Source organism: Neopsephotus bourkii, unplaced genomic scaffold (assembly GCF_033783945.1).
Source record: "Neopsephotus bourkii isolate Nb327-2 ecotype Australia unplaced genomic scaffold, CSIRO-AGI_Nbou_v1 NB_1292, whole genome shotgun sequence".
Lineage (NCBI taxonomy): Eukaryota > Metazoa > Chordata > Aves > Psittaciformes > Psittacidae > Neopsephotus > Neopsephotus bourkii.
This window is the reverse complement of record NW_026901776.1, coordinates 2560316-2576443: the sequence shown is the minus strand read 5'-3', so window position 1 is coordinate 2576443 and position 16128 is coordinate 2560316. Positions and strand designations below refer to the sequence as shown.

General features: G+C 37.7%; 1 protein-coding gene across 2 annotated transcripts in view; it reads right to left on the bottom strand.

The window, feature by feature from the left end:
- CHRM3 (cholinergic receptor muscarinic 3) overlaps positions 1–16128 on the bottom strand; it is a 268978-nt gene that overhangs the window by 129237 nt on the left and 123613 nt on the right. The window contains exon 3 of one of the 2 annotated variants that reach the window (XM_061365732.1): positions 199–301. The exons of the other annotated variant lie outside the window; for it this stretch is intronic. Coding sequence (XP_061221716.1) covers positions 199–296 — 98 coding nt within the window. The 5' untranslated portion in view covers positions 297–301. The remainder of the gene's footprint in view (positions 1–198; positions 302–16128) is intronic. 2 annotated transcript variants of the gene reach the window in all.

The following is a 16128-nucleotide window of genomic DNA, read 5'->3' as shown; positions in this document are numbered from 1 at the left end:
TGGTCTACAGTTGTGTGTCTGTTGATGATAAAACACACTGCAAAGTTGGAAGACCTTGAATGATTTTGTAGTCCATAAATTTCAAAATACCAGACTTCACAAAGTGAGCACTGTTGGCAGTAATCAGCTATTTCCAGATACACTGAGTAGTTGTAAAGATATAATGTGAATATATATGTTTCTTTGAATTTTACCTACATGGTCCAGTGAGGAACATCAAAGCAGCTAGTTGGATGAGGCACTGTGCAGTTCTGTGAACTCCTCTTTTGGAAACAAAACTGGTAATGTGTCAGCATGTAGGCTGTGAACAAAACAGAAGACAGAAGAATAATTATTAAAAGAGATTACATACACATGGGGGAAGCATAGATATACAAGCCAGAAGTCCTCTCTGGTACCAAAAGAAGACATAAATCTGTTAATACTTTCATTGCTGAATAATAATATTTTTTTTCTTATTTAAATCTTAAGACTCCTAGCTGAAAACAGAACAATTCACACGTGCATGTATCGCACAGATCCAGAGCAATGGTAATAAGATAGTACTGCCAAGCCTGTGGGCTGCTTATAGCTATCCCCAAAGTGCTATGTATGATCACAATATTTTCAGCTGTTTTTTTAAACCCAGAGACCAAACTGGAGTGAAGGTAACAGTTTCTCCAAGACAGCAGAAATAAGTTTGCACTCAGTCAGAACAGGAGCTTGGATGGATTACGCCTGGAAATTGGCACCTCTAGGCACAGAGAGAGATGAGATGCTCAGCCCGTCTGGACCCCAGGAACAGCTTGACACAGGCACAGAACTAAGAACTAGGCTCTCCTTTTCTCCCCCAGTTATGCAGTCTCTCAAGATATCAAGGCTGGTTTGGGATATTTTTATTAAAAAAAAAAATTTAAACCCCTAGAAAACTAACTCCCCTAATGTTTTCCATACATTTACAGCTGCATTTAATATACTACCATGTTCCATTTCATCATATGTAATCAGTGCCAAGTAGAACCATGTGCCATTATTATGCCATTTGCAGCATGCCACTGCAGCCTAAGGCTCCAAGACCCTTTTGAATAACTTAAACACAGAAGAGTGATTCTGAATCCACAGATGCTCAACGTGTTTGCTCAGTATCTCAGATTTACCAGCATGACAAGAGATTTTGCTCCCAGGTGTTATAAAAAGGAGGCAGCATACCAGAAAGAGAGCACACTGGCAATGCTGGATGAAAAAGGGAACAAAACCCCCAACCAAACTCAACAGCAACAAGGCTGAGATCAATAACAATCAAGACTGAAATGACATTCCAGTCCATTTTCAGAATGGAAGAAAATACACATTTACTATCCATGTACACTTCTGCACACTAACACAGCACTTCTAACACAGCTCTGATATGCCATTAATCTCATTAATCAAGAAGTGCAACATAACAGAGTGGAATCTGAACACTGCAGCAATGCAGAAGTGAATCCATACTTTGGCAATTTGCTCAGTATTAAAACTGAATGTAGCAATTATTGTTTAAGTGAGGTTTAAGTGGAACTCTTACATACCATCGCCCACAAAACAACGAGGATTACACATAAAAGCACTAAAAAACACTTAAAAAAAATTTGTTCAATTACTTTTTTATAGAGAAAGAATAAAGGATGAAAAGTATCATTTTAGTCAGTTGAGTCTTCTTTTAGTTGAGGAATTATAGTTTCTGACAATTAAAACTGGAATTTTAATAATGCTTAATAATTTCCCTCATGAAGTTATTACGTTTTTAGTCAGCAATAAACTAATTCATTATTAAATTACCTTTTCAAGCTATTCTCACTGAAGAAATTTCTTCCCAGTAATTTTCTACTATATTTTAATTTTATGCCATTACTGTCAAGAATCCAGTTTAACTCCCCTAACTAGGCAGGTTGTGACTCAGAGCTTTGGAATACATTGCCCTAATTTACGATAAACTAAGACTCCTCAAATAAGCTTGCGCTGTTTGTATATTCAGCTACAAAACTAATAAACTCTATTCTTTATGAAAAGCAATCAGAACCATCTACTGATTCAGCTTATACAGACTTGCAGCATGAAGTAAGTTTCTCACTGCTGGAAATAACTTTTACAGGTATAAACTTCACATATAATAAGGTGGGTATTTCACCTGAGCATTTATCAATGGTTAAAGGTGATCTCATGGGTCCTCTTTTTTTTTTTTTTTTTAATAAATGAACTTTGGGCAATTTTTGTCTTGCTATGAGGAAATAAAAGGTCTCAAAAATTGGAGAGATTTCATTAAATATTTGTATTTTCTTGCCTAAATAAGCTATTAAAAATAAATCAGCGCTACTACCTATCATGTTTATTATCCTCAAAAATACCCATAGGTGTACCCATACAGGCAGAAGGAACTTTAATAGTTTCATAGATGTAATTCTAATGACTTTATAAAATAAGAAAAAAGGCATATTACAGTATCAGCCCTGCAGCCTATAGTTCCAGTGGACTTTAAAGGGCAGAAAAATCTTTTGATTCTTGAGCTTCATGTATAAAAAGGTCTGCCAACTGAAAGAGTTATTCCTGTTTTGCACTTCCTTCACTGGATCTCATTAGAAGAGGTTAGAACCACTTTGGACCACTAAATGATCAAAGTTGGATGGAAAGAGATTGCAGCTGCGATTTTTATACAGTTGAAAAACACCTTTCCACTGATAGGAAAACATTCGACACCAAGTTCAGAACAGAATTTCTTGCTGGGTACAGTTTTTTGTTGTTGTTTATTTATTTTCACATTATTAGAGTTTGTTCTTTTTATAAAAAGCTTTTTTTTTATTAAAAAGCTTTTTTTATAAAAAGCTTTTTTTTTTATTAAAAAGGGGCTTTTTAATAAAAAGTTTATTAAAAAAGTTCAATATTAGCTCCATGTTTCTTATGGAAGTAGGCTGTAAAATTATTAGCTGCTTGATGCACTCAGAGATCTCCCTGCTACCACTGACTACTAGTAGCCCCTTAAAACGAAATCCAAAATGACAGGATCATCTTCTCTATCCCTAGCCCAATAAACATGTTAATATTGTATTTCCCATTGAACTGCTTCAAAAGGCTATGTTAACAAAGAACAGTTCTGGAATATCCTATAAATTAGACAGAAGAAAGAGGCACAGGCTTATTCTATCAATTTGGACGTTAAAGCCAACTGTATCCTGGGCTGCATCAAAAGGAGTGTGACCAGCAGGTCCAAGAAGGTGATTCTGCCCCTTTACTCTGCTCTCGTGAGACCTCACTTGGAGTATTGTGTGCAGTTCTGGTGTCCTCAGCATAAAAAGGACATGGATCTGTTGGAACAAGTCCAGAGGAGGGAAACGAGGATGATCAGGGACTGGAGCACCTCCCATATGAAGATAGGCTGAGAAAGTTGGGGCTGTTCAGCCTGGAGAAGAGAAGGCTGCGTGGAGACCTCATAGCAGCCTTGCAGTATCTGAAGGGGGCCTATAGGGATGCTAGGGAGGGACTCTTCATTAGGGACTGTAGTGATAGGACAAGGGGTAATGGGGTAAAACTTAAACAGGGGAAGTTTAGATTGGCTATAAGGAGGAAATTCTTTCCTGTTAGGGTGGTGAGGTACTAGAATGGGTTGCCCAGGGAGGTTGTTAATGCTCCATCCCTGGCAGTGTTCAAGGCCAGGTTGAACGAGGCCTGGGGTGAGATGGTTTAGCAAGAGGTGTCCCTGCCCATGGCAGGGGGGTTGGAACTTGATGATCTTAAGGTCCTTTCCAACCCTAACTATTCTATGATTCTGTGAAAGACAAATTGATATCCCGTGTCTGTTCTAAATATTACCTATATAGATAAATTCTTCCTATATTCTGCAAAGGTTAACTAAGTCCCCACTACACTGGATCACCTTTTGCATTTCTGAGGTTGTTGGAGAAATTCCAAAAGACCAAAATGAAAGGACAAACTTAATGTCACACAACAGTTCATTCAATCTGCCTGACTTATTTTCTGACGGTGTCTGAAAACAGTAATTTTATGCCCCTTTCATCCAGGGTAACTGAGCTAAAAAAATTAACTATTAGCATCCTGAATTTGGACTGTTCTCAGTGAAGAGCTGTCTATTCATAGTACTGACTCAGTCAAAGCTGTTCCAGCTGCGGAATATCTAGAAGGCTTCATATTGTTTTGATGTTCTGAGGAGTATGGTAAAACAAAACCCAGACATTTCAGGTATGATTTTAATTTGGCAGCTTTGTAGCTCAAAAAATGTTAATTCTAGACTTATCACATTTGTTTCACTCCAGAACATTGTCTTCAGCATTTTATTGCCAAAGTTGAGTGGCTATTTTGGAAACATTCCGTTAAGTCTGCTCAGCAGAAAAGTGTTAAACTAAGTTCAGTTTATGTACAAAGCATCTCGAAAGTGCAATACAGTGAGTATTACCCATAGCACAAGCAGGAAAAAAGATGCATCAGGAAAAAACAACTACTAAGAAAATACTTCAGTTTAATTGCTCTTTATTACTTATTTTCTATGTATTTTATACATAATCACAAATGGTTTTTAAAATTTGAGAACATTTTAGAATCGTAGATTTTTAGTCTTTTGGGTGTTTATTAATGTCTAACTTCTAGCAACTCTGTTTTTAAGAAAACAATAAAAAAACCCAACAAACCAAAACCCCAACAAAACCAACTTTGTTAAGTGACGTGTAATTTTACATGACACTGCAAGATATTCATGCCTAAACAGACCAAACCAGGAAGCTCTCTATTTGGTATAGAGTTATCAGAGCATTAATCGTTTCAGCAGTGGTCCGATTTAACTGTAGGTATCTTTACAGTTACGGGCATCTCCTCCTAAGCTGTACAGACTCTGCACAGTCAACAAAGGAAAAGCTGCCACATCAAAGGGCCATTCAACAGAGCTGTTGTATTTTAGTTGTTGGCTCTAGGATGGGATGAAGTAAGCCTTAGGAGTATTTCATGTCCCCCATCCATTATGCAGCACATTTAAATTTGGTTTGACGAATCCCATCCTGAGTGTTCAGTTGTCACGGTCATAAATCGGTATTTGTAGTAACTGTTTTTACAAATCCCTTTCATCCACTGTTTAGTCTATAAATATTCTGATACATCCAGCCAGTTACAGTGAGATTAGGCTCCACTATATATATATGCATATATATATATATATACACACATGGAAAAAAAGAAACAACAGATACCCATTCTCATGGAAGGCAACCTTATCTAAAAGGTGTCCTGAGTACATAACATTCTGGTTCTTCCACAGAGAGTTTCACTATTAACAGTTACTGAAAAGTTTTTAAATATTCATGACCTCCTTACTCATGAAACATTAGAAATTCCAATATTTCAGGAAATATTTGGATGTGACTTATGTACACAAAGCATGCGTCTGGTGTGTTAAATCTGAGAGAGGAGGGAAGCCTAAGGTTCTGAATTATCATATGAGGCAGTTGAACAAGCTGTAAAATGCTGCTTTATCAGTTGGAAGCAGATGGACTTTCCTGAAGAGGGATGATAAAATTGTTAATGGAAATATTCACCAGGGCACGCAGGTAGGAAGTGTCCTATGCCTCCTAGGCAATAGAGGAAAATCTCAGCAATCACAAATTTCTTTCTAAACTCTATTTTTTGCCAGATGTACACAACATTGTCTTAATGAAACTCCTGATGAGAAATTATAGGATTAATGAATATGTTTATACGCAGAGATGAAATAAACTGTTGGCAAGAGATGCAATAATCTCCCACACTCACCTACCAAAATCCATTCTTCTGCAACAAGAGAAAGATAACAGTATGTATATGCAAAACTTAAACAACCCCCTAAATGAACCCAGACAGTGGCTGCCATGCAGCACTTACATTCAAACATATAAAACTATGTCTCTGGGCAAAGAAAAAAGGTGGTGAAATATGTAATGTTCCAACTCCTTCCACACCATGAGTTGCAGATACAATAGCTGTAATACACCTAGTGGAACTGAACCTCTTCATCTGAGAAGTTTCGCTAAATCTATTCGTGGATTTGAAAAAATAACTTTTTCTTTTAAATTAAAGAGTAATTTTAAACCCTACATCTCAGAAAGGAACCGATGATTGTAAAACATCCATGGGGCAAAGGTGTGACCTGAGGCCAGGGCCACCCTGCCCACTAACTCACCAGCATTAATCCTGCCAGCCCCCACAGCAGCTCTGTGCTGATGACAGCCAAGCCTGTGGGCACCAGCCCAACATCAGCATGAATTTCAGCTTCATGCAGAGCAGGTGGCTGCCCAGGTCCAGAAGCAGGACCCTGGGATACTGTGATGGAAGTGTCCGTGCCATCTCCTGTGGCTGGGGGGCTATTCTTAGGCACCTAGAGAGAGCGGCGCAAATGGCATCTCTGGGAAGGGGAGGGAGCTGCTCCTGCATGCCCCAGGGACACCAGCAAACATGGCAGCACTGACACAACCACCAGTGCAAATGTCACTTTAAACAATGAAATAAAATCAGCTAACATGCCTTGGATCTACCTCTGCTTCGGGTGTCCCAGCCCAGGTGCCAGTGGGGGCTGCCCATGCTGCCCACAGCTGGTTCTGTCCAGCTCCACAACCACACTGCATGGCACAGCTGAGCCCCACCAACATGGCTGGGTGCCTCCAGAAAAGCGTATTTAGAGAAGAACAAAGAGCTTCAGGCAGCCCACACCGGAGCAGGTAGACACGTCATGAAAGACCTACGGCCAATGAAATGTCCAGGCTGGAGTAGGTTCATCCTGAAGCCAACGAGGACCCAGGTGCGAGTAAGGTGCACCGCAAGGACAGGGCTGCCATGGGCTGACCACAGCCCTGGACCCTGTCCCTCTGTACCACCATGGAAGTGACTCAGTAGCAGCTCAGCTCCTCTGGTCCATGTAGCAGTACCCTTTGTGATTGCTCTTTGTGTGGACTAGGTTGAAAACGAGGTCCCACAGGCTCCGGTCCCATATGGTATGAAATATCCAACAAAGTGGCATGGATCAGAACCCCAGACTTTATCAGGACGCTTCTGCTATTCAGCAAAGTCAGTTCTGCGTGGTCTGGCAGCCACAGCTCTGATTCCAACATTCAAAGGGACAAGTGGCCCATTTTGGGTCTTGGGGCATAACAGGGAGATCTGCACTTTTTTGAGACTAAAGTCTAACAGTAACTTAAGCCCTAGGACCAAATACATATAGTTATGTACCATTCACTCTACAGCAACTTATATTATAACACAAACCCGTGTAGGAAAAGCCACTGATTTTGACTTTTAACTAAAATTTGTCATTGTTAAGAATGTGGCTGATTGCTCAGTGTTTTTCTGTGTTATCATTAACAGCCATGTAGGCATCAGGACTGAGGAGCAAAACCCAAGAGAAGCCCTCACTACACGGACATATTTCTGACCTGCTCCAGGGGAACATAACAAGCAAGTTTTGGGACTGTAACACACTTTCATTCATGTCAAATATTTGTTAACTTCTGTAGATTCTTTCCGCGCATCTGAAGTTGAAGATCTGTTATAAATTTTGTATTGAATTACTGTACCTGAAAAAGCAGCTCAGCCATTTCTTTCCCTATCAATATCTTGAATTTTGTTTGAATGTTTATACAAACTAAAAAGCTAAACAATTTTTGGCTGGTGGAGAGAAGGGATAAGGAAGGAAAAACAAAAAAAAAAAGGAATGATATGTGGGAACATAACAACCCTGAGAAGAAACCCTTGTGTCTAGCCACATTCTGTCATTACATTCACAATTTAATCAACAAATCAGATCCCCAAAATTACAAAGTGTACTACGTCATCTAAAACTAGACTGACATCCCAGGGAAAACAAGCCAATGGCTTTCCTATCACCATTTCATTGTTCTGCTCAGATAATACAGGCCTGGCTTTGCATAGGATTTATTTTATTCTGAGTATTGGAAACAGCTTGCAACTGATTACTGCTGAGGGCAGTAGTTATCAATATTTGTTGTTGACATACATTTATTCAGTTGATTTAATATGAGAAGAATACCATAAATAACTCCAAGAGTATATAAACTCAGCTGGAGATATATGAGATTAAGCTCACAAGTGAGATGTATCTATGAAAGGAACAGAATGACCTATGCCCTAAAAGGGTAAAGAATCTTTGCAGACCAGAAGCTGTGCACTGTATGTAGGCTTTAACTCCTATAGGCAATATCATAAGAACAGACACTTCTGGCTGATCCACTATAATCACTCCTGAGCTTGCAGTGCTGCTTTGCAATTCCATGATTTTACAGGTCATTATAATAATGGAAGTGCTGTCATCTAGACAAAATGTAAAAGCACACATTTCCCTTGAGGACTGATAGCAAACCCAGTCTCATCTTCTAGCTCGGATAACCATGTTTTTTGCCTAAACAATTTTCCTTCTCTATTTCAATTTAAACTCAAAGAGGGGTAGTATTGTTTCTATACATTCAAAATAGAAGTCATGTACTCTAAAGCCTAATGATTCCATTCTTCCTGTTTTCATAGTTTCACAGTGATGCTTTGGGAAGCAAAGGAAATGGTGGATTTTTTGACAGATGGTAGTAGTGGAGGTGACTGAGATTTTTAAATATTTAAGAAAAATAAGATGCCTTGGAGACTGGGGAGAGGATTTATATCTGCTTTCCCTCCTATTACAGGCAGAGGAGAAAGTATAGGGAAAACCCCATCGCCTCTGCATGGAAAGCTTAATTATACCAGACCAATCTCAAAGTGATGTGAACCAATGCTGCCAGCAATACTAAAATATTCAGGTACCTAGCTTGGTTCTGTTAAAAACCAAACTAAACAACCAACCAACCGAACATCTTTAAGGCAATAACCAAATCTGAAGGTAAGAAGAAAAGTCCCCAGGTTAGACTGGCAGGAAGTATTAGTTTTGATTTTATTACTGACTTTCCCTGGAATATGTGATACAGTGTATTCCCTACAAATATATTTTATTAACATATTTTCTGCTTCTACAGGCACTTAAGCTATCATCAATGGCTTTCATTTCTTATATCTCAGACAATTTGTAATCGTGGCTTTTGACCTTTTATTGTAAGCCATAAGTTACATGCAAGGTCTTCAGGGGCCCCCAGGAGCATATGAGCAAAATGTTTTGTGAACATTCTGAACTAGACATTTACTGAATAATTGCAATGTTGTGGACTAAAGCCTTAAAAAACACAGGTGTTGCCATTCGTATGGCACACAGTCACATTATGTTTCTGCTGAAGTAATGCAATTCAAGACTTAATAACAATATTAAATTGCATAATTAATTTAGAGGCATTAAAGCACACCAAGATGCATTGAGACAATTAAGATCTTCAGCAATATTGCCGTATTACAGTTGCTGCCTCAGGAAAGCAACACAACATTAGCATACAATCAGCTCAGCCAAGGGATCTCACTGGGATAAGATTTTAAATTACTTAATAAAGATTTTACAGACAGAAATTCTGTGATCATCTTCATACAGTTCATGAGTCAAGTAAGGTCCTGATTTATTACAAGCTAACAATAAAATTACAGAAATTATGTATCTTGCTGACATTACAGAAAATGAAACAGAAAGCTTAGCTATTTTTCTAAATGCAGTGAGATGCATGTCAAAGCCAGAGTTAAAAACCCGAAGGGCTGAGCTCAGATATCAGTCTCACATTAGTACAATGAAATGCCAATGCACAATACTCAACAGAACTGCCAAAGCAACACAACTTACTGAGTAATTCCTCTATTTCTACCTGATTTGTTTCACTACTGTTTAGTTCATAACATTTCTGAACAGAAATCTAAGCATTAAGAACATATAATGAGTAAATGAACATGATGCCATATACAGGCATAGTTAACGTTTCATGGTTTTCTATTGTAACACCTCTAACCTTTGTAAACATATGTCAGTGGATAAATCAGTTGGATTTATTATTTAGAACTAAGCTTTGGCTTTCCCATGAAGTCTACCAAGGACAGTTGTTGAACTGAGCCCTGAAGCAGAGTGGAGGGTAAGCTGCTACTCTGCTCATCTGCTCTAAATTCCCTTCTTTTTCCAAAGATGACGCATTCCTTCACCATCCTTATCCGTGAGACTGTCCTTTTATTGACATTCTGAGAGCAAGAAGCTTTGATACCACCCATTCAGCACCACTCATGACACCTTTCTTTCAGAGCAGGGGTCTCAGTAGCCCACAAACATCTTCCCCTCCTCTGTACACCTTGGTGCAGCACAGCTCAGATCCAACAGGCAGTAAGGCCTCTTCACACCCTCTTCATGCTCTCCTTTTTAAATAGTGCTGCCAGCCAAGTAAATATATAGCTTAATGACAGGAACACTAGCTGCTTCAACTCTGAAGGTTATCATATCCCTATAGTTATTAATCTCTTTAAAAAAGAAACAATCTGTATGGGTCACAATCTCATTCTACATTAAGTAAATGAAAGAAATTCAGTCATCCCCAGTGAAGTAAAAAATACAAAAAGGGAAGCAAGCATTCTTAATTGCTCAGTATCAGTCCTCTTCTGGAAGAAAGCTTGTCAAAGCACTGATGAAACTGCTTCAGATATCATCTGTTCATTTGAGTAGTACAGTTTTCTTATGAGAAGGTAATTTAACAGTTCAATATCAGTTCAAACAACAGGGTGGTTATACTTTAATAGATAGTCTTCAAGGACAGCCTTTTTATCTTGCAGCAGATAAATAAATTCCACCTACAAAACTTTTTGCCTACCATGTAACTTCAAACAAGTGAACTTTTCAAGGCCCCGCTATTTGTACAGTTTCACAGTAGAAGACTAGCTCTTTCTCAGCCCTACAAACAAAAGAAATAACTGGGAACATTTTAATAATCCTGTAAATTAAAAAAGCAGAATGAAATTATGAAAAGTGTGCTGATGCCTCACTGTTATATATGCATTAGGTATAAAATGTCACTTATTTAAAGCATACTCCTCTAAAGTTTCTTATGTCTGGATTAATTTTATCTAGTGACTTTCATTTTAGCCACAGGAATATAAGATCAGCTACTTGGGAATTCTGTAACTGTATGAATTTAAGTTAAAAGATAAAAAGGTTCAAAAGCCTTTTAGCAAATTTTTAACATCAAGAATAAAATACAGATTCATATTAAGTAATAACAACAAAAAAACATTTAAAGTCTACATTGTTACAATACCTTAACTGATGTTGAGCCGTGTTTTTTCCCCCCGACCAGAGAAAAGCCTAATTGAAACCTTTAAATAGTTTAATAATGATCAACTGCATTTGCTATTACATAAAAGCTCTTTTACTTGTTAAATAATTCACAAATAGTAAAATCCTACCCCAGCTTGGCATATCTTATAATATTAACATTATAGCAAGGAAAGGAAAAAGTACAATTAGAATCTGGTCTAATTCTGCCTAAAAGCATTACTGTAACTTCACCGATTTTGTCATTTTCACTTGCCTCAAAAAAATTCAAGTTCCTCTTTACAACAAGGTATTCTCACACCAAAGCACTGTTAATCTCAACATCCTGAAGATTACTTGGAGTTCCTTTTTTTGCCAAAGGAAATCAAAGAATCCAGCCAGATGCAGTCTTTTTAATCCAGGTTATTTCTTCAAAAAGAGCCTAAGAACGTATTGAAAGTATTCCAGTTCTATATGCTTATTCAAATTGAAATTATTTTTTGAGCTTTCAGAGTTTTAGCTATAATCAAGTACCAATTTATGCAGAAAACTTGCACTGGGGAGGTGTGTGTGTGTGGATCAAATTTTTGGACAACAACTGATATTTAAGCTTCCCTAAGCTTCATTTTTTGTTTGTTTTGTTGGGTTTTTTTTCCTGGCAAATAGATACCCAGACAACAATCTTGATTATCTATGACAATAATCAATGACAAAAACCAGAAAGCAGGTACTTTACAAATAACTGTCAAGTCCACTTGTGTGGTTAGATAACAATAATGTAATTTAACTGACAGAAAGTTATACTCTCCATTTTTAGGTTTCCTGTTATCACTGTTAACATAATAGGCTGGTAGATATTTTGCAATCTTGAATATTAAGCATCACATTTACTTGAAGTTGAAACTCCATGCCATGAAACAAATGCATTGTGCTTGTTTCTCCTTTAGGGTGCCGAAAAGCACAACTAAGTTACAAAGAGCACCTAGTTCTGTATTTGCAATACAGAACTACAGCCTAAGAACACCTACCAGAAAGAGAAAAATCAACATAGAGACAAAAGTCATATAAAGCAAATGTTCATTTCCAATTTAAAATCAAAATACCTACACTTTCTTTTCCTTTCCCTCTACTTTGGGCCTTGTTACTCCAAAAATTTTGTGAAATCATTTACTGTAACTAAGGTTCTTCAGCTTTTCACATACTGATGTGAAACATGGCAGCCATCACAACAGGCTACCCAACTACCCACGTGCCTTACAATTATACACCACATTCCATTTACACTGCACGCTTGCAGTTTCAAGCTATATAATGATCTGCATCTTTGGGCTCTGTGGCAAGACACAACATGCAGATCACTTCATGTAAAAGGCTGCTTGCAGAGCACATTGCATCTAAGAGGCCAAGAAGCCACTTTTTTCTAAGAACAGCTCAGAATTTCTTCCAGCATATCTAGCCCAGCTGCCTGAGGAGCCCCTCAAGAACCAGATGTTAGAAAATACCTTGCAAGAACTTGCCATTTGCATCCTGTGGTTGCCATCCAAGAAGGAAAAATGTGGAGGAACCATCTGATGTGAAAGAATAGTTGACAATCCCTGCAGAGCTGTATCCTGATCAAATGATTTCTGAGAGTGTTTGAAGTAAGAGATTAATATTAACAGATAAGTAAGAGATTAATATTAACAGGTAACTAATGATAGACAGAACGTTGGCTAACAAAACCTAAACATATTTTAGCAAGGAAAATACAGATTTATTTATGGTTTTTATCTTGCCAATTAGTTCCATATTTCTGCAATAACAAATGTCACTTTTTCGTTACTACAGCAAAATACATGTAGCTAAATTCTTGACATAATGAACAGCTGAGATGGTAAATGTGACGGCAGTAATTAATTTTTCTTGTTATTTGACAGTGTTGTGTTTTATTTTACAAAATCAGCAGGATTTTTTTTCTTTTACTTGTGCATGGAGATACATCCCTGAAGTGTTCAGAAGATTTTACAAGCAGGTAATAAATGAATAGTGAAATGAGCAGATTAACAACATATTTTAAGAATTCAAGACAAATTTTTTCAACTATCAGAAATAATACATATAAATGTGTAGATATATTTAAAAAAGCAATTCTTAAACTATACTTTTTTCAGCTTTTTTTAATACTTTGTAAGCTTTCTGAAGTCTCCTACAAGTATGTATTTCTAGGGAACTGCTTCTGAATTCTACAGTTCATAGATTAAAAATATGTAGTTTGAATAAAATTACTTTAAATTAATTAACTGTAAGAACCTCATTTATTCATGCTCCTGATAGGAACACCTACTACAAAAAGGAAAGGTTATAGTAACCAAATATCCCACAGGCTAATGAGCAAATTATTGTCTATCCTGTGTGGAAATTGGTGCATCTTCTATTTTTTGCCAGATGAGCTTCGAACCAGGACAAATTAAACCAAACTGAAGATCTATATGAGACTGCTCTGTAGTCTCAAACTGGAAAACTGGACCTTAATGCTTTCTAGCTCTAATCTCTGTTCTGCTATTTTTGTCTCTGTAACTGCCCTGAACATCACCAAGTGAGAGATAGTAACGACAGAGAAGCTAAGCACAGTGCACTATCTAGCCAGGAAAGCATCCCTGGTTAGCTGCTCTTACATGGTATCTGCCTGGTACTTAGCTCTAGCAGATCCAGACCGAAGGAAGGTCATTGCCTCAAAAGCTAATAGAGATGAATGGAGAAACTGAGACCACCAGTTAAAAATAAAAAAGAAAAAAATAAGACATGAAAATGTGTCCTGAGCACACCTTCCTTGGGTAATTTGTCTTGTCTTAAGTTTCTGGAGATACACATGGAGCTCAGAGTAAGAGACAGTCCATAAACCATGCACTCTCCTTGAACTAGTGTTCCCAGCAGTATTTTACTCCTCATCTCTAAAACAATCAGGAAGATTTCCCTCTGAATTGCTACTTCAAAGCAATCAAATTTTTAGATCTGAAAAAGTTTTCTTATTATATATTTAAACTAATAAAAAAGTAGCGTACAAGATGGTTTACAAAGTATTTTCCTATAAAGAACATCACTTTCTTTGGAATCTTTCCTGCTCCCAGCATCCCTGGGATGATCATAAACCCTGGCAGCTTAAAGACTACATGTACGTATTTATCAAATCTTGCTCCAGCTCTTCCAAGGTAAGATGAAAGGACATGAAAGGACAGAGTTACTAGCCAGGCTCAAGACTTTTGGCAGCCTAAATGCAGAGCCCTTTACTTGATTGCAGGGGTGTTTTTTAATAGAATTTTGAGTGGGTTTTTTTGTTGTTATGGATTTGTTTTTTGGGTCTCCCCCCTGTGGTTTTTTGGTTTTGTTTTTTTTCCCCCTGAAATGGGATAAGAAATAATATAGGATGACATAAAATAACATTAAATAAAAGACTGTTTTCTAAACAGGCAGTTGAAGTGCTACAGTAGCAGTATAAACAAAAGGAATATTATAAAACACCGGAGGAAAAAACACCTCTCTAATTTTTGTACAAGAGTCAACACAAAACATAGGTGACTTCTACATAGATTGTAACTGATATCAAAACCTGGCTTTTATTCTCAAGAGAACCACCACCCCAGAAAAAAATGAACACCTTCCCCACCTCACACACTCCCCCTTCACCCCACTTATATAGGTGTTTGCTTGCAGTACTACAAGCTACATGAGCCTTTACTGAGGAATGTGTTTTGATTTCAGATCCAACATTTTCTCTCTGTTTTGTCTTCCCTCTGATTACATTTTGTAGCACACTTGATCAAGTGGGTCTCTCTCACAAGGATGCACACATCAAACCCCTGATCAACCTGGTTGCTGACTATCCACTGTGGTAAGGCAAGGCAGCAACAATGCTCACCTTTCCCTCCCCAAAATAAAATAAGATATAATATTCAAACAGCATTTTGAAAGAAAAAAAAAAAAAGGCAAGCAGCAGTGTGAAGCTCACGATATCAGATTTAATGCTACACTGGAAAAAAATAATAAAATTTATAATATAGTAATATGCATGTAATAATGAAGTCTGTGTTTTCTTTCATCCTTCTTTCCCTCTTTTCCTTACTTTCCTTGCCACTTCCATAAACACACTTTCAATCTTTTAACTTTTTCTCGAGCAGTAACATTTTTTGGTAGCTGCCTCTAGCATCCTTCAACCTCTGAAATCTCCTTTTCATTTTCATACCATTCCTCTCAGTCTCTCCCTGTTACCAAGATGTTCCTTGTTCCTATTCCTTCTTCCCGCTAGATCTCATTTCTTTGAGTTATATCTTCTCTTGATCTTTTTTCAGCCAAAAGTAGTATCTGAACTGCTGCATCAGCATCATAGTTCTGCGGAAGTTTTTTTCTTGATTTATGCTTCTAAACTTTTGTATTCTGAATGCGACTTTTCATGGGGATTTTGGAGGAATGCAAAGGTGGAAGAAGAGACAAGTAAACACCATAAAAGAACTGGAGACAGTGTGCAAACAGCAATCGCAAAACAAGAGAAAATATATAGCTTTCACCCCCAGACAGCTTCTACTGCCAGGTGCCCTCAGGACAAGAGGTGGCCTCTAACTCAGTCAGGACATGGAGACCCACCACCATCCTGTCCAAGGGAGCAAGACTGGAGCAGAGCCTTCATTTGTCTTCAAGTACAGAGTAGAAAGGACACTTAAAATTTGGACCTATTTCAAAAAGATGCCCTAACAGTGTCACAGAGAAAGATAAGGAAATGCATTACCTCTGCTCTAATTCACTTTTCCAGTTTATAGGTTGGAGTTATTTATCTCTGCATATGCCCTTTAAAAGTATGGTAAGGAGGGGATGAACCTGGTGATGAGGCACACTGCAAGGTGTGAGCTACAACTATGAAAGCCTGTAAAGAAAAAACCTGGGAATCAGTGTTGATATAAGCATAA